This window comes from Elephas maximus, chromosome 16 (genome assembly GCF_024166365.1).
Source record: "Elephas maximus indicus isolate mEleMax1 chromosome 16, mEleMax1 primary haplotype, whole genome shotgun sequence".
Taxonomy (NCBI): domain Eukaryota; kingdom Metazoa; phylum Chordata; class Mammalia; order Proboscidea; family Elephantidae; genus Elephas; species Elephas maximus.
In genome coordinates, this window is record NC_064834.1 from 82,446,088 (window position 1) to 82,465,474 (window position 19,387).

The 19,387-nt window shown below is 52.3% G+C and overlaps 1 protein-coding gene across 1 annotated transcript in view; it reads right to left on the reverse strand.

Moving 5' to 3' along the window:
- The window catches only part of CFAP46 (cilia and flagella associated protein 46), a 114,340-nt gene that overhangs the window by 63,963 nt on the left and 30,990 nt on the right, over positions 1-19,387 (reverse strand). The window contains exons 15-25 of the mRNA XM_049855990.1: positions 18,920-19,050; positions 17,716-17,843; positions 16,916-17,049; positions 12,413-12,625; positions 11,488-11,653; positions 9,520-9,669; positions 8,606-8,713; positions 7,715-7,881; positions 3,401-3,532; positions 2,541-2,703; positions 1,996-2,080 (exon numbers count right to left, since the gene is read on the reverse strand). Of these exons, the coding sequence (XP_049711947.1) occupies positions 1,996-2,080; positions 2,541-2,703; positions 3,401-3,532; positions 7,715-7,881; positions 8,606-8,713; positions 9,520-9,669; positions 11,488-11,653; positions 12,413-12,625; positions 16,916-17,049; positions 17,716-17,843; positions 18,920-19,050 (1,577 nt within the window). The remainder of the gene's footprint in view (positions 1-1,995; positions 2,081-2,540; positions 2,704-3,400; positions 3,533-7,714; positions 7,882-8,605; positions 8,714-9,519; positions 9,670-11,487; positions 11,654-12,412; positions 12,626-16,915; positions 17,050-17,715; positions 17,844-18,919; positions 19,051-19,387) is intronic.

Below are 19,387 nucleotides of genomic sequence, written 5' to 3' on the forward strand. Positions count from 1 at the left end.
TATCCTGATTAGTATGAATATTTATATCTTTCAGAAATTAACCATTTAACTGCTAAATTTGATGCAGAGATTTTTCCAGCCTGTTTTTAATTTTCTGCATTTTTTTCATTATTCAGAAGGCTTACATTTTTGTATATTTGAAAGTGTGGCTCTGTGATCACTTTAAAGTTTAGAAAAATCTATACAAAATATCCGTTATGCTTAACCTTACTTTCTGCTTTCTAGAATTTGAATTTTTAAAACTCTCCAGCTGTATGACCCACCTTGGGTTAATTCTGGCGGATGGAGCAGAGTGTAGATGTGACTCTGTTCTTCCAGTCACATGACAACTAGGACAGTGTCCTTGCTGCCAGCCTCTCCATGCCCACCTGTGTGGGCTGCTGTCTACTCCATCTCTCCACGCCCACCTGTGTGCGCTGCTGTCTGCTCCCTCTAAGCCCACCTGTGCGTGCTGCTGTCTGCTCCATCTCTCCAGGCCCACCTGTGTCGGCTGCTGTCTGCTCCTCTATGCCCACCTGTGTGCACTGCTGTCTGCTCCGTCTCTCCACGAGCACCTGCGTGCACTGCTCTCTGCTCCGTCTCTACACAAACACCTGTGTGCACTGCTGTCCGCTCTGTCTCTACACGCCCACCTGTGTGCACTGCTGTCTGTTGTCTCTACACTAACACCTGTATGCGCGGCTGTCTACTCCCACTGGCTCCAACCCACATTCTCCTTTTCAGCACCAGCACACAATTTTGACTGATGGGGTTTAACACTTAATATTTAAATTTTAATTTAATATTTAAATACACTTGGTGTCTTAGGCTGGCTTCTCTAGAGAAGCAAAGCCAGTAAAGCATATAAATATATATATATATAGAGAGAGAGAGATTTACATCAAGGAAACAGCTCATGCGATTATAGAGGCTGGAAAGTCCCAAGTCTGTGGATCAGGATAGGGCTTCTCTTGATTCATGTAGCTGCAGGGGCTGGCGAACCCAAAATCAGCAGGTCAGAGAGCAGGACTCTTGCTCACAGGTTGTGAAGATCAAGGAATCCTAAGATTGGAAGGCAAGACCGCAAGTCTTCTCCTGATATACATGGCTGCAGGGGTTGGTGAACCCAAGACCGGTAGGTAAGCTGCTAGCTCAAGTCCCAAGAACTGGAGGTTAGATGAACAAGAAGCAACAGAAGGATCCGGAACAAGCCAAAAGCCTTGGCAAGGCGAGCAGAAAGGAAGTAGGCGGCGGAGGGCAGAGAGATGAAGGCTGAGGGGGTGGTAAGCTGTTCCAGGCCTCACCCCCACCGGTACCACTCAGCAGATTCCATCATGGGGGTGATCGCATATCAGATCTCAACAGGGAAGTGATCACAACATTATACAACTGCCAAAACACTAAGAATCGTGGCCCAGCCAAGCTGACACACAATCTTAACCATCACACTTGGTCGTATATTTTGCTCATTGTTTTAAATAATTTCCTTCCCCTAAATGGATGATAAAGTATGGAAAGGTAAAGGTAAAGGTAGAGACCAGTTTTCTAGCCGCAGCGTTTACAAATGTCCCATTATGAACAAGGATCATTGTATAGCAGAAAACCGTCCTCTTTCCTTTTTACCTGGACTGACGTTCTACACATGGCTTCCTTGTTCTAAGCTGTGTGTTTCTGTTTTTCGCAGGAGTGTATCTTTACATTTTTAGGGAAGTAGAAAAACATGATTTATCTGCTACTCTCAAAGCTGGCTTGGGGCTCAGCGGCTGGGCGGGGCCTGGCAGCGTGGGCAAGAGTCTGACCCTCCTGGGCTTTGCCTTCCTCCTGGGTAGAGTGAGGGGGTTCACGGGGCTGAACAAGGCCCCGCGTGAACAGTACTCGCAATGCCTGCCAGGCGTGAAATGCCGAGCAGACATGCCATCATCACGAGGGGCCTCTGGAGGAGGGGCAGGGACTAAAAGCATTGAGTATTTGCAGTTACAGTCAGAGCCCTGCTCTTGCTCTGTCGCGTCTACAGACCTGGGAGAAAGTACCCTTCGGTTGTCCCGCTGCCCTGAAAGTCCGACGTCGGCCACTGGTGCAAGGGCAGCGTTTTCTCTTTTTCCTACAGAAGAACCAGTGCACGGCACACATTTGAAAGTCACACTTTTCTCTCACCATTTTGCTTTTCAAATAGGTAAAACATCTAACTACAGGTCTGGCAGCTACATTTCTAAAACTCTTACAGACAGCTGGTTATGTTTCACCCTGAGCCAGAGGAGCCGAGGCTGGCTGTGCTGAGTCCCTAGGGCCGACCTCCACCCCCAGCAGAGACTCAGTGTAACCAGTGCTGGCTGGGCGCTGAGGGCTGAGCCTTGGCCTCCTGCTGCTGCCGGCTCCATCCCTGCCACCTCACTGGCCTTCTTTCTGTCCCTCAGCTCTGGCCTCCAGGTCCAGAGCAGGCCTGGGGGGCACCCCTACGCACACTTGTGGGAGGTGCAAGGGGCAGAGGGGTCAGAGCTCAGCAAGGAGCCCCCACCCTGCCCCACCCTCCCTGCTCCCCAGCTGTGACCCTGGGGCCGTACCTGCTTCTTGGCCTCCGTCTTATTTATGATGCTGATGATCCTCTGGGTTGTGCTCCTCACCCTCCTCCGGCTGACCCCGGAGGACAGCATCGGGAGGCAGGCATTCCAATAGTGCCTGGCAGCCAGCATGACCAGGGCACTGTTCCCCGCAATGCCCCCGAACCTGGGGGAGGGGGGCTTCTCAGTGACTGCGCAGTGACGCCTTGCCATTGATGCCCTCCCCCAACCGTGGCCGTGTCCCTGTGTCCCGCTCCCCCGCTCCCCTTCCATACACCCATGGGAGGTGCCATTCTGGGAAGCATGGGACAGGGCTGGGCATGGAGCCCCGGCACCCCCCCACTCCTCCCCCAGCTCCCAGGGGGCTCCTGGCACTCACACATCACTGCCAGGGCAGCTGAGAGCCTTGGGCGGGGGGCGGTACCACAGGTGCTGCCGGAAGCCCCTGCCCTGGACCCCCTGCCCTGCTGCCAACGGAGGCCCAGCCTAGTGTCCTCTGCAGCTGCCCCCACCCACACCATCCACTCTCCCTCACTGGATCGGGTGTGCTCAAAGTCTGTTTGGGAGTATTCCCCACTCCCCAGATAAAGAACTGCCCAGCGGCCCCTCCTAGGAACACACAGGTCCCGCAGGGTCCCATCATCATGGTGCTGAAGCAGCGCTGAGGCCCTGGATGGTTAAGCACGTGCTCCCAACCAGCCTGCAGTGTAGGGAGGCCCTGAGTCCTCACTTCGTTCAGTGACGGTGCCCCTGAGCACCAGACCTTTCATTTCAGGCCACTGCGGTGCCGTTAATTCCCCTTGCAATGAAGCAGAACCCAACAATCTGGCCTCCATGACCACACTCATCCACCACGCCCGCACCTTGCGCTTTCGATGAACGCCTTTGCTGCTGTCAGGCGTAGCTGCTTCTGCCCCTTCAGGTTCTCCATGACGCTCTTGCCTTGGATGCAGGCAGCGGTGCTCAGCATTTCCGCCACAAGCCGAGCCTCGGGCCTGAGTACACAGAGAACTGTCAGCACCTAGCAGGCTCGTGAGAAAGGAGGCCCTCTGCCCCCGCCCTCTCACAGCAGACAGTGCTGTAGCCTGTGGCCCTGGGCCTACGGACTTTCCTGCATGGCAGTGTTGTCTCCCCTCCCCCAAATCTGGCTGGCCTTGGTAACAGCTCAGCCACAGAACAGCAGAAGTGACCCTGGTCCCCGAGGCCAGACCACGCTGACCAGCGCCTGCCATGGCCGAGATGTCTCAGATGCTCTTGGAAGAGCTTAACATCAGATGGAATACTAACGGAAAACTGAGTAACGGCAGGTTTTCACTGAGCACTGAAAACTGTTTTTGCTGTCACTGCGAAATGCTGTCATAAGAGCTGCTCTGACAAATTTCGTCCTAGAGTTCCTGCATGTAACCAGCAAATCAGAGAAACAATTGGTATAAAAATCTGAAACAGGTGTAGCTTTTTGTAAAGTGTCTTCTCATCAGCGGCAATGCGTGCATGGGGTTGACCGACCATGTACCATGTCCTGCTAGGCTGAGGACAGGGTCCGGGTTCTGGCAGTGGCCAGCAAGATCACTGCAGAGAGTGGGTCTCAGCGAGCAGACCCCTCACCTCTGTGTCTCAGCCGCAGCTCTCAGCCCAGGCCTGGACAGAGTGGCGCTCAAAAGTGGCTGACTCAGCACAGAACCACCGTGAAGCCCAGGGTAGAGGTGAAACCCAATGGGTGCAATGACACATACAGTCACTAGAGGGCAGCAGTAGTCTATGAATGAGTTTCCAAAGGGCCTAGAGTGAGAAGCAAGTTTTATAGTTTTGTATGACCTCTCCTTTCCCTGTTATTATATGTATATATTTATGATTTTAGCTCGTGAATGACAGGAACTGCTTTTTAAAAAATCAAACTCAATTCCAGAATTGCTGACGACATTGGCGGAGGCAGGGCGCGAAGGCTCCATCCCAGCCTGCACCCTGCAACCAGGCCACCCGATGTGCTTGCTGCTGGCCCTCAGCAAGCAGGTGGGGTGCTTCTAGCTCAGTTATAAGGAGGCTTTGACACCTGCACATGGGCACCAACCCTTTCTGTAGGAACATCTTTGTAGTTTCTTTCTTCTAAAAATAATTTTTGAATTTTTATCCAAGCAGCACCTAGACATGGTTAAGTACAACTATCCCCTCTCCCCCATGTGTCTGTCAGTTTGTTGTACTGTGGGGGCTTGTGTGTTGCTGTGATGCTGGAAGCTATGCCAGCGGTATTCAAATACCAGCAGGGTCACCCATGGAGGACAGGTTTCACTGAGCTTCCAGACTAAGACAGACTAGGAAGAAGGACCTGGCAGTCTACTTCTGAAAAGCATTAGCCAGCGAAAACCTTATGAATAGCAGAGGAACATTGTCTGACATAGTGCTGGAAGATGAGGCCCCCAGGTTGGAAGGCACTCAAAAGATGACTGGGGAAGAGCTGCCTCCTAAAGTAGAGTCGACCTTAATGGTATGGATGGAGTCAAGCTTTTCGGAACCTTCATTTGCAGACGTGGCATGACTGGAAATGAGAAGAAACAGCTGCAAACATCCATTAATAATTGGAACCTGGAATGTACCAAGTATGAATCTAGGAAAACTGGAAATCATCAAAAATGGAATGGAAGGCATAAAAATCGATATCCTAGGCGTTAGTGAGCTGAAACGGACGGGTATTGGCCATTTCGAATCAGACAATCATATAGTCCTCTATGTAGGGAGTGACAACTTGGTGAGGAATGGTGTTGCATTCATCATCAAAAAAACATTTCAAGATCTATCCTGAAGTACAGCACTGTCAGTGATAGGATAATATCCATATGCCTACAAGGAAGACCAGTTAAAACGACTATTATTCAAATTTATGCACCAACCACAAAGGCCAAAGATGAAGACATTGAAGATTTTTACCAGCTTCTAGAGTCTGAAATTGATAGAACATGCAATCAGGATGCACTGATATTGCTGGTGATGGGAATGCGAAAGTTGGAAACAAAGAAGAAGGATCGGTAGTTGGAAAATATGGATAGAATTTTCCAAAACCCACGACTTCCTTATTGCAAATACCTTTTTTCACCAACATAAAAGTTGACTATACACCTGGACCTCACCAGATGGAACACACAGGAATCAAATCAACTACATCTGTGGAAAGAGACAACGGAAAAGCTCAATATCATCAGTCAGAACAAGGCCAGGGGAAAACTGTGGATCGGACCATCAATTACTCATATGCAAGCTCAAATTGAAACTGAAGGAAATTAGAACAAGTCCACAAGAGCCAAAGTACAATCTTGAGTATATTCCACCTGAATTTAGAGACCATCTCAAGAATAGCTTTGACATGTTGAACGCTAATGACCGAAGACCAGATGAGTTATAGAATGGCATCAGTGACATGAAGAACGCAAGAGGTCATTAAAAAGACAGGAGAGGAAGCAAAGACCTAAATGGATGTGAGAAGAGACTCTGAAACTGCTCTTGAATGCTGAGTAGTTAAAGCAAAAGGAAAAAATGATGAAGTAAAAGAGCTGAACAGAAGATTTCAAAGGGTGACTAGAGAAGACAAAGTAAACTATTACGATGACATGTTCAAAGACCTAGAGATAGAAAATCAAGAGGGAAGAACACGCTCAGCATTTCTCAAGGTGAAAGAACTGAGGAAAAAATTCGAGCCTCAAGTTGCAATACTGAAGGATTCTAAGGGGAAAATATTAAATGATGCAGGAAGCATCAAAAGGAGATGGAAGGAACACAGAGTCACTATACCAAAAAGAATTGGTCAACGTTCAACCATTTCAGGAGGTAACATATGATGGTACTGAAGGAAGAAGTCCAAGCTGCCCTGAAGGCATTGGCAAAAAAGAAGGCTCCAGGAATTGACAGAATACCAGTTGAGATGTTTCATCAAACGGATGCAGCACTGGAAGTGCTCACTTGTCTATGCCAAGAAATATAGAAGACAGCTTCCTGGCCAACCAACTGGAAGAGATCCATATTTACGCCTATTTCCAAGAAAGGTGATCAAACCAAATGCAGAAATTATCAAACAATATCATTAATACCACATGCAAGTGAAATTTTGCTGAAAATCATTCAAAAGTGGCTGCAGCAATATATCGACAGGGAATCGCCAGAAATTCAGGCCGGTTTCAGAAGAGGACATGGAACCAGGGATATCATTGCTGATGTCAGATGGATCCTGGCTGAAAGCAGAGAATACCAGAAGGATGTTTACCCGTGTTTTATTGACTAGGCAAAGGCATTCGACTGTGTGGATCATAACAAATTATGGAAGCAGCAGTCAAGAAATCAAAAGACACACTGTATTGGGCAAATCGGCTGCAAAAATCTCTTTAAAGTGTTGAAAAGCAAGGATGTCACCTGGAAGACTAAGGTGCGCCTGACCCAAGCTATGGTATTTTCACACCATAGGCATGGGAAAGCTGGACAATGAATAAGGAAGACCAAAGAAGAACTGACACCTTTGAACTGTGGTGTTGGAGAAGAATATTGAATATACCATGGCCTGCCAAAAAAACAAAAAATCTGTCTTGGAAGAAGTACAACCAGCATGCTCCTTGGAAGTAAGGATGGTGAGACTAGCATACTTTGGACATGTTATCAGGAGGGATTAGTCCCTGGAGAAGGACATCATGCTTGGTAAAACAGAGGGTCAGCAAAAAAAAGACACTCAACAAGATGGATTGACACAGTGGCTGTAACAATGGGTTGAAGCATACCAACAATTATAAGGATGGCGCAGGTTTCATTCTGTTGTGCACAGAGTCCCTGTGACTTGGAACTGACTCGACGGCAGCTAACAATGACAACAATCCCCTCTCCTCCCAATCTTGCTCCCTAGAGGGAATGGCTTCTGATTTTTTAGCTTTCTTGTGGTAGATATGTGCTTACCTCTAAACCCTTACTTCCTACCTGCATTTCCTTATTTATCAATTGTAAATATTACCCGTGGAATTCTTACAGTGATGTGTAGGAATTTAGTTTACTTACACCATCATTTTGTCCGTTTCCCAATATTTTTCCTGTACCCCAATATAGAAGAAATACTGAATTGTGGGATCTTCTTATTAACCCCACTTGTTTTCAGGAAACAGTCTGTGACACTGGGACCTCAGAAGTTCCATACTAGAGTGTTTACTTACGGTGCAAAAATCCTAATGTATTTGATGCCCATCTGGATAGCCTTCTGCGAACACAGCATGGTAATTTCATGGTCGTGGGCCGCGTAGGTGAAGTGGGTCAGTCGAGTGAGCGTCTGCAGCTCCACCAGGGGGTCCGACCAGTTGCACTCGGAGGCCATTTTCACCAACTTTTGGTGGCAGAGGAGAAGGGTAACACAGTGATGTGAGTTTCTAACAGCACAGCCCCTCTATAGGCGACTGTGCTCTGAGTGGGTGTGCTCCGTCATTCCATAAGCCCTGGACATGTTCCAGTGTTCATTAGACCCCATTATCTGTACATGCTATTCCAAGTGGGTGTGCTCTGTCAATTCCGTAAGCTCTGGACACATTCCAGTGCCCAACAGGACTGATTATCTGCACATGCTATTCCAAACAGATGCACTGATCATGAAGGATCATGGGCACTGACACGCATGGAAGCTGGTTCCTGAGACTGGTGGTTGTCAGACAAGGACGTGTCTTAGGCACAGGGTGGCAGGTAGAAGGAGGGCAGGAGAGAAGGCTCTGCAGCATTCAACAAAAACTCCACATGCCCTGAGAGGAACAGCACCGAGTGCCACGTGGGGACATCGTTCTGGGCCTGCCACCTGGCAGCGGTGTCACCTTGGGTGGGGCCCTTCTGAACCTCAGTTTCCTCACCTGTGAAGGGGGATTAAGTAAAGTATCTCCCTCAGGTTTGTGGGAGATGCTGTGTCGGAGCTCTGGCATGCCATAGACCTCGGCAATACCAGCAAGTGTCATTTTTGGAAACTTTTTATTCGCATGGGGTTGAAACCTCAGCTGGCTGGTCACGTGTTAGACAGGTGACACCTACCTGCATGGCGGGAGGGTCAGGTGTTAGTTGGCACCTACCTGTGCCAGAGGGGGCACGCTGAACTCCATGAGGCCCAGCCCGTTGCACGAGTACATCTCCAGAGCGACAAGCACTTTTGTCACAGAGTTGATGTGCTCACTCACGCTCTGCAGAGGGAAGCAGATGCCAGCTCAGGGCACCGGGAGGTGGGCCCCACAACTGAACACTGAGCCGCCAAGCCCTGTGAATGTCAGTCACAGGGCAACAATCAGACCACACACTCGGAGCGTTTACCATCAGGCCATTTCCATAAACGTTCGTCTTCAGTCCTGCTGGCCACTTGGCCCAGCACAGAGGCCACCTCCCCTATCTTGGCCTGTGGCCACCTTTTGTACCTCCCCCTCCCCGGAACCACACACCCTGGCATGTAAGCAGGGTAGACAGGGATGTAGGGAATGGGGGTACCCGTCTGGCATTCTGTGGGTTGCGTGACCACAAGTTTGCAGAAGCAGAGGTTTACCCAAGTCCAGGCTGAGATGGGGTGGGGACCACCACCTGCCTCCCCCACCCTGCTCCCACTGCCCTCTGTGGCCATGCTCAGGGGCTCCCTGCCAAAGCCATGGCTAGTGGGGCTGAGGGTGAGACGGCTCCCCAGGGCCCCACGGCCCTCAGTGACACACATGTCCAGCTGCCAGGAGATGGAGGAAGGAGGGGACACCTATGGTCTGATGCCACAGGGGAAGCCTCTTGTCCCATCCCAAGAGAGCCCTCGGAGGCAGCCACCTTGGTGGGAAAATGGGCCCAAACCTTCCTTGAAGGGAAATGACCCTTTTAAGCTAAAATGCAGCTCTCCTCACTGCTGCTGCCTCCCAAAGCAGAGATGAGGCCGCACCTCACGGAGCCCCTGGGCTGGGACATGTGGGGACTGCACCTCACAGAGCCCCCCAAGGTCGGGCCATGTAGGACAGCACACCTGCTCGTCCGTGCCCAGCCGAGCCCCAATCTGCTGCTGCAGCAGCTGCTTGGCCTTCACCCAGGTGGTGATGAGCTGGTGCCGGACATTGGTGGGTACCACGTCCTCGGGCATGCTCCCGTTGGTCAGGTTCAGGGCAAACTCACAGACCTGGAAGAACCGCATATTTGTGCACAGCCTATCCTGAGCTGGTGGCTCATCCCAGACCCAAGTCATGAGAAACTGTGTGAATCTCGTCTCTCCCAGAGCACACTCGCAGGACCCCAGGTGTGGCCAGGCCTGGGGCCGCTGATCCTCCTCTAACCCCTCACCCCTCCTGACCTGAGGCGGCTGTGGTAGTAACCACAGTGCGCAGACCCCACCAGCCCATCCCTGCCAGCACTGACCTTGCTTGCACACTCTCACCCTTGAATCGTTGCCTCAACCCTTTGAGGCACTCTTACCCCAGTGTACACAACGGGAAACTGAGGCAGAGAGGGCCAGACACTCAACCGAAGCTGCATAGTGATGAGGGGCTGGTGCTATCCTGGGGGAACTGGCGGGCAGTGAGGACAGGCATCCCAGGACTGGCGGGGATCCCAGCCCCCATGCTTTCTGACCAAGGGCTCTCCCTCCCACATCATCTCTCCCAATGCCAGCTACCCCCCACGCCACACCACACACCTATGCCACCCTGAGCCTTCACCGACTTCCCCATCCACTGCCCTTCTCTCTCCCGCCAGCTCCCCCTTTCCAGCCCAGAGTCTGTGACTCTTCCCTTCAAGGAAGATCCCTTACAAACCAAACCCAACCCGTTGCCATCGAGTCGATTCTGACTCATAGTGACTCTACAGGACAGAGTAGACCTGCTCCATAGGGTTTCCAAGGAGTGCCTGGTGGATTTGCACTGTTGACCTTTTGGTTAGCAGCCAAACTCTTAGCCACTACACCACCAGTGTTTCCAAAGATCCCTTATGTGAGCCTTATTTGTGTGCCTTGTTCCTTCTGAGATGAAGAAAATACTGATGCAGCCTGGCTGCAGTCCTGACAACTGCCTGTCCCCAGACCTCCACACCTGGCCCCTGCCTATGGCCCCCAAAATAGAAACCTGGGGGTACACTCTGGCTCCCCCACCCTGCCCCCACACCCACTTCTGCAGGGCCAGACCCTAGTACCACCTGCCACCCCAGGGCCTTCTTCACTGGCTCTGATCAGCTTGGGCCCGTGTGCTGTCCTGTGTGTAAACCATGAACACAGGCAGCCGCAGCAGCATCCTGACCACGTCCCTGGGACAGTCACAGCACGCCCCATCCTACACCTCAACGCCTAGCTCTCTACCTCCTTCTCTCCTTTTCTTGTCCTGTGGGGCTGGCAGAGACACTGCAGAGCCTGTGCCCAGCACTGCTCCTGTCCTTCCTGGGTGCTCTGGCAGCTCCAGGCTTCTGGAAGTTTCCCGCAAACCTATTACAGAATTTGTTTCTCTTCTGGGTTTGCTAAGATTTTTTTTGAATTAGAATGGGTGATGGATTGTCACATTCTTTTTCAACATCTATCGACAGACTGTTATTTTTCCTTCTTCAACGCGTTATTGTGGATCACACTACGATGAAGCTCCACTGGACTGGGAAGTACACTTCATGGGATAATGGTTCCGCTAGGTCATCAAGTCATCTTTCCGTACACTTGTTTGTCAGTACGTTATTTGGGATTGTCACATTTCTGCCGTGAACGTGGTCTGTATTCTCATCATTTTAATGCTGTTCTTTCCTAGTCTCATATCCATCTTTACCTCCGATGGGGAATAATTCACCCTGCAGAGCCACATCCCTCCTCTGCCTGCTGCCCATCAGCTCTCCCGTCCCCCTCCCTTTCTGCAGGGCTCTATACCTAGCACCTTCCACCACGTTACCGTCTGGGGCCCTTTCCTTTGGCAGCGTACCCCCTCCCCTGGTCTCACCCACTTGACCTGACAGGCATCACGGCACGAACCTCCACCGCGGTCCTGATCTCAGAGGTGGCACCAGAGTCCAGTGCCACATGGAACAGGTTCGCGCGCATAACCCTCTTGGACTTCTCAGATGCCTGTGTGGGGATCCAGTGGAGAATCAAGCCTCGAGCCAGAGCATTGCAGAGCATCGCCAGGGTGACTGCGTCCCTGGAAAAGGAGCGCGTTACAGGGTGGAAAGGCGCCCAGTGCTAGCTCGATGGCCAGTTTCATTTCCCCAAGCCGGGTCGGATTGTGCCCAGAGGTGCACGGGTGAGGGCTTAGAAGTGGAGGGACTGAGTGTGTGCACTGATTCCACATGTCGCTGTCAGCATGAGCAGCTGTGCTCAGGCTTTGCATGGCTACGGGCATTGCAGTGTGTCCCCTCGTCAGGACTGTGATGTCCTTACGTGTGGGGCTGCGTCCCCAGAGGACATCCCCATAGGATGGACGGGAGCAGGAAGCCCATAGCTCCCACTGCTCCCCCGAGGCGATTACTAACAGAACGAGCCTTTGCACCAGCCACCAAGTCAAAACCTGCTGCCGTTGAGTCGACTTCGACTCGTGGCGACCCCATGTGTCATGGAGCAGAACTGCTCCACAGGGTCTTCTTGGCTGCCATCTTTATAGAAGGACATGGGTTTAAACCAGGGCCGCCCTGTTTCTCACTGAGAATGCTATCACACCAAGATAGTCAGAGCAGCCAGAACAGCCTCTGTGCCCAGCAGCAGCGAGTCAACATCCAGTTTTAGTCCAGAGCAGAGCCACAGGCACACGGCTCACTGGACAAGGCCACCTGCCTCTCTGGAGCACACAGCCCAGCCCCCTCCCACCAGCTCAGGGGACGCTGGGCCTGCAGTGGGCGGGGATGGGAGTGGGCTGGCAGCACCCCAGGCTGGGTCATGTGAGGTCCTGCACCGGCCCACCTACCCGTTGTGGCCGGTGGTCTTGACAATGTTCAAGAGCGTGTAGAGCGCGTCCACCAGCTCTCTCTGGCGCCCAGCAGCAATGAGGTGGTGGTTGTGGTTCAGCACGTAGACCACAGCGTTCTGCACAATCCAGGCCTCCTGGATCTCCTGCCCGATCTCCGCAGACCGCAGCCAGTTGTTCATGGCGTACTGCGACAGGTTCTCGATCCAGGTGCTGTGAGCACACAGCACAAGATGGAGTTTGGGACAGAACCTTCCAGAACAGGCCAGCAAGGAGGCAGGTGTGGACTCAGCTACCTCTCCTGGCTGAGGCCCTCCAGGCTGCTTTGGGGACTTTGGGGCCCAAGGGGTGCCTCATGGATGCTGTGCAGAGCAGAGGGCCCTCTGTCCTCACCCCTACACCCAGGCCCCTCTCTGACCACTGCTTCCCCCAACACATCTGGGCCTGGGCCAGCTCTGCCCACCTCAACAACCACCTGGTGCCCACTCACTTTGCTGCCCCAACCTGGACCCACTGCTCAGCCATGGGAGCTCTGGCCCATCCCTTATTGCAAACCTTTCCAGCATCCCACACCACTCCCAGAATGGACTCTGTCCAGGCTGCCTGTCACCTCTGTGGCCTCCCCTGCAGCTGCCCCATGCCCAGACCTGCCCCCTATGCCCAGATTGCCCCTAGTGCCTAGATCTGACCCACACTCCCGAACCTGATCCCACATCCAGACCTGCATCCCATGCCCAGACCCGGCCCCTCACCCAGACCTGACCTCATACCCAGACCTGACCCCTGTGCCCAGACCTGCTCTGACTCCCAGACCTGCCCCCGCACCCGGACCTGCCCCCTGTGCCCAGACTGCCCCCCGTGCCCGGGCCTGCCCCCTATGCCTAGACCTATCCCCTGTGCCCAGACCTGCCCCCTGTGCCCAGACCTGCTCCCTGTGCCCAGCTCTGACCCCACACCCAGGCCTGCCCCCTATGCCCAGATCTGCCCCCACACCCAGACCTGCCCCCTGTGCCCAGACCTGCCCCCACACCCAGACCCAACCTCACACCCAGACCTGCCCCCACGCCCGGACCTGACCCCACACCCAAACTTGCCCCCACACCCAGACCTGCCCCCACTCCCAGACCTGCCCCCATGCCCAGACCTGACCCCACACTGAGACCCTACCCCACACCCAGACCTACCCCCACACCCAGCCTCCCAACCAGTGCCCCCTCACCAGTGCTCCCATGTCCAGATGCCCACACCTAGCACCCTCCCCACCACTCAGCTTCCCCCTCTTGCAACTAGCACCCAGCACCACTCCCACCCACCCCCTGCCCTTCGGAACCAGGCCCCTTGGCAAGGGTGGCATGTGGGACCTGAGTTACAGCACTCCTGAGGTTGGGGGCTGCGCTCCCCCAAGCTCTGAAGCTGCCCAGGGAGGCGACAGAAAAGTGCTCAGGCATTTCATTTGCAAAACAATGATGGCTGCACTGTCCTTCTCTTCCCTGACGGTGTGCATGGGCCAGGGCAGGGAGACCCTCCCCGACAGAGGGGTTGCAGGGCATGTGAAAGGGGGCTTGTCTACCAGGCAAGCCAGTAGGAACAACGGGCCTTTCTCCAGATACCATGTAATGGTGAACACAGGAATGCTCTGTTTCTGTAACATAAGAATGCTCACTCATTCCACGCTCACACTTAGAATGTTCTAGATTAAAAGAAACAAGTATTCTGCATATAGCAACCTCAATGCCACGACTGCTTTTGGACTTGGACAATCAGGTGGCCAAACATCTAGGAAGTTCTATATAAACTGCCCCTTCCTATCTGTACACCAGGGGTTACTGAGGAATGCCCGAGTGTTCCTTGACATTTTCCCCATAAGGAGAGATGGATGAAAGCTTCTCCTTTGAGCAAGTGTGAACGATGGCCCCTTCCTATCTGTGTTGTTGTTAGGTGCCAACGAGTCGGTTCCGACTCATAGCGACCCTATGCACAACAGAATGAAACACTGCCCGGTCCTGAGCCATCCTTACAATCGTTGTTATGCTTGAGCTCATTGTTGCAGCCACTGTGTCAATCCACCTCGTTGAGGATCTTCCTCTTTTCCACTGACCCTGTACTCTGCCAAGCATGATGTCTTTCTCCAGGGACTGATTCTTCCTGACAACATGTCCAAAGTATGTAAGATGCAGTCTCGCCATCCTTGCCCCTAAGGAGCATTCTGGGTGTACTTCTTCTAAGACAGATTTGTTCGTTCTTTTGGCAGTCCATGGTACATACAATATTCTTCGCCAACACCACAATTCAAAGAGATCAATTCTTCATTCTTCCTTATTCATTGTTCAGCTTTCACATGCATATGATGAGATTGAAAATACCACGGCTTGGGTCAGGCGCACCTTAGTCTTCAAGGTGACCTCTTTGCTCTTCAACACTCTAAAGAGGTCCTTTGCAGCAGATTTGCCCAATGCAATGCATCTTTTGATTTCTTGACTGCTGCTTCTATGGCTGTTGATTGTGGATCCAAGTAAAATGAAATCCTTGACAATTTCAATCTTTTCTCCGTTTATCATGATGTTGCTCTCTGGTCCAGTTGTGATGATTTTTGTTTTCTTTATGTGGAGGTGCAATCCATACTGAAGGCTGTGGTCTTTGATCTTCATCAGTAAGTGCTTCCTCCTCACTTTCAACAAACAAAGTTGTGTCATCTGCATAACGCAGGTTGTTAATGAGTCTTCCTCCAAACCTGATGCCCCGTTCTTCTTCATATAGTCCAGCTTCTCGTATTATTTGCTCAGCATACAGATCGAATAGGTATGGTAAAAGAATATAACCCTGACGCACACCTTTCCTGACTTTAAACCAATCAGTATCTCCTTGTTCTGTACGAGCAACTGCCTCTTGATCTATGTGAAGGTTCCTCATGAGCACAGTTAAGCATTCTGGAATTCCCATTCTTCGCAAAGTTATCCATAATTTGTTATGATCCACACAGTCGAATGCCTTTGCATAGTCAATAAAACACAGGTAAACATCCTTCTGGTGTTCTCTGCTTTCAGCCAGGATCCACCTGACATCAGCAATTATATCCCTGGTTCCACGTCCTCTTCTGAATCCGGCCTGAATTTCTGGCAGTTCCCTGTCGATATACTGCTGCAGCCGTTTTTGAATGATCTTCAGCAAAATTTTGCTTGCATGTGATATTAATGATATTGTTCTATAATTTTCACATTCGGTTGGATCACTTTTCTTGGGAATAGGAATAAACACGCATCTCTTCTAGTCAGGTTAGATCTTGAAATGTTCTTTTTGACAATGAATGCAACGCCATTCCTCTTCAAGTTGTCTTTTCTGGCATAGTAGACCATACGATTGTCCGATTCAAAATGCCAATACCAGCCCATTTCAGCTCATTAATGCCTAGGATATGGATGTTTATGCATTCCATTCCATTTTTTCACAATTTCCAATTTTCCTAGATTCAAATTTCGTACATTCCAGGTTCCAGTTATTAATGCATGTTTGTGGTTTTTCTCATTTTGAGTCATGCCACATCAGCAAATGAAGGTCCTGAAAGCTTGACTCCATCCACATCAAGGTCGACTCTACTTTGAGGAGGCAGCTGTTCCCCAGTCGTCTTTTGAGTGCCTTCCAACCTGGGGGGATCATCTTTTGGCACTATATCAGACCACGTTGCGCTGCTATTCATAAGGTTTTCACTGGCTAATTCTTTTCAGAAGTAGACTGCCATGTCCTTTTTCCTAGTCTGTAAGCTCAGCTGAAACCTGTCCTCCATGGGTGATCGTGCTGGTATCTGAATACCAGTGATATAGCTTCCAGCATCACAGAAACACCCAAGTCCCTACATACAGTACCACAAATTGTACACTAGGTGTTACTGAGGAATGCCCCAGTGTTCCTTGACACTTTTCCCATAATGAGAACTAAACGAAAGCTTTTCCTCTGAGCAAGTATGAACAACTGCCTCTTCCTATTTGTACATTAGGGGTTACTGAGGAATGCCCAAGTGTTCCTTGACAATGTCCCCATAAGCAGAGCTGGATTTAAGCTGAGCAAGTGTGAACAACTGCCCCTTTCTTAAACATTCCACCATCTCCCTCAAAAAAAAAAAAACCGAAACCCGTTGCCACTGAGTGGATTCCAACTCACAACGATGTTATTTTTACAAATAATGAGACAGAACAAGAAAGAACCAAAGTCTCTGAATTTCAAAGCCCTTGAGGAAAGATGACCTTGTTGCTGGACTTGTCTGTAAGACCGACCTGAGCTTCCTGTCTGGCCAGGACAGGAGGCTGAATGCTACATCACGTCATCTGTCATCCCGTCTCACGCTTGATGATCTCAGTGATTCGCATGAGAACGGCTCATCTCCCTTGCCACAAAGCTGGCGCACCCCAAGACATCCCTCCATGTGGCTCCGACGGTGTGGAGGACAGAGTGCAGCCCCGGGCACCCCGTATGCTGCTTTCTGAGGGTGGACAGTGGCAGAGCCCTTACCTGTATGTGATCCACTCCGAATTCTCCTCTGGAGGTGCGGCCATGTAGCCGGCTGGGTGTTGGCTCAAGTCCTCAGGAGGGATGGGGCGGTCATTGAGCTGTACCCCTTCAGACTGCAGCAGATGGACTGTGGCCTGCAGAGCAAGCATGACGAGAGCCATCACCATATGCTGGCTGCCACTCAGTCCTTTTGTCCTCTGACCTTGATGTGAAAACTCAGGCGGGGAGGGCACGGTGAGCCTGAGATGTGGTCCCCACCATGCTGGGCTACACCGCCAGGCCCCTCCCAGCATGTCCTTCTGCATCATGCTCACTTCTCTTTAAAAGCAGCCCAGCCCACTGTGGTGCCCCAGGGACAAGCCACCACCTCTAATACGTTGAGTACAAACTCCCCGAATGCTTCACAGATGTGCCTATGGTCTCCAAGCCTGTCAGGCACGGGTGGACAGGGACACTCTGGGAGGTGGGTTGACTGGACAGAGGGCTGCATCGCAGGCAGTGGCCCCCGGAGCAGTCGTGATGCCTGTGCCCTCACTAACCGTCCCCGCTACTGCCGACGGCTTCCCAGCACAGCAACCCGCTCTGGCCATCCTGTGTTCCGCACACAGAAGGCTGGGCATGGGAGTAAGCATCTGCTTTACACTAAGAGGATGACCATCAGGAGCTCTCTGACCCACCACACCAAGGACATATGGACGTCCAGTGGCTGTGAGGACACGTGGACATGAACCATGGACTGTGAGGACACAGGGCCATAAGCCGTGCACGGGAGGACACGTGGTGGCTGTGCCAGCACACACCTCAGCATTCACGAAGCCCACCTCCGCGAACTTCCGCAGCAGGTCAGGGGCCTCCTGCCGGTGCAGGGTGAGCTCCGACTGCCCCCCGTTGCCATGCGCAGAGCTCTCCTGGCCCCGCTTCTTCTTCCCTAGGAAACACAGCACCGCTTGAGCCGGAAGGCAGGGCATCTCTCCTGAGACACAGTCAGATGCAGAGTTTCTGCCCACCCTGGCCCCCACAGAGCCAATCCCGATGATGGGTGGGGCTGTTCCTGGAGGTAGAGGACAGGGCCCCTGACAGCAGCTTGGGTTATCTTCAGCATTCTCTCCACTTGTGGGCACCCAGCCAGGCTAGCCTGTCCTTGGGCCTCTTGACTCATGGTGCAGGATGCCTGGCCCCACCCTCTTCCCACTGGCTCTCTTTGTGTCTTGACCCTCCCCTTGACCAGAGCCACCCAGGACTGCACCCTGTGCTGGCCCCTACCATGTACCTGGTCCTCGGCCTGCACCTGCCTCCCCCTTGTCCTGGGAAACCAGTCTGCCTGGGAGGGGTGGGCTGCCCCACATGGCCAGCCCCGGCCCCTCCCTGCAGGCTCCTCACTCCCAGCACAGGCAGGAGTGCCAACACAGTGTCCCCAAGCCCCACCCAGTGTCAGCTCTCTCCCCGACTGTGGAAGTCCAGTTCCTGCCCTGTCCGAGCCCCTGCCCCAACCTCACAGATGGACTGAGGATGTCAGGAACGACACATAGAACTGCTCACAGCTGCTGGTGCAGAGACGGGCACAGGGAGCCCGGGAACCAGCCAGTGGTAACCAGTGGTAGGTGTTAGTGTGATTGTCACGGAGGTTATCTGCAGGCCGCTGGGAGCATAGCTGAAAGCACCATCTCACATTTGAAGGCCCCGGGCGATGGAGGACGTGAGTGCTGGCCCTCCTGCTGACGACACGACCAGATCCCAGCCCAGTCCCTGAGGCCGCCGGCCCACTTGGCCATCTGTGGGACTCTGTAGACCTACTGCAGTTCCGCCCTTGGCAGGGTCCAGAAACTGGTGAGGGGCCAGGGGCTGGTGTGGGGCTGGGGCCCCCACCTCGTCCTCTCCACTTTCCCATCTCTAAAGAGGAGCCTGCAGGACGGCCAGGTGTCCATCCTTGATCATGTGGGCATGTCTGACAGCACAGACAGCCATGTGGGCCCCACTGGGCAACATGTCACACCAGCTGCGCACCTCGCTTCATCCTAGGCGGCTTCTTGACCTTCACGTTGTCGTACAGCAGGCAGAACCGGCTCGCTGTCCTGCACACGTCCCACACGCCTTGCTTCCGGGCCACTTTGGCTAACTCGGCCCAAATCTGTATTCTGTGCACCAAAAGACCCAGCCAAAAAGAGGAAATGTAGATGTCCTCGGCAAATTAGAAAACCCTAGAACTAGTGCTTTCCAGAAAAAGCCAGTTACTGGTTTTACTGTTTCAGAGTTAGAAGATGCCCCTTGAGCAGGGGCGGATTATCCAATAGACAAGGCAAGCATGGTACTTACCTTGCTTACCAGACCATCTGTAGTCAACCATTTCACACAAAAAATGTGGTGAAACCCATGTGAAATGGTTTACTACAGATTAGGAAGTAAGCACAAGTAAACCGGTGCTTACCTTGCCCACTGAGACATCTGCCCTGACCTCAAGGCTGGGGTGCAAGG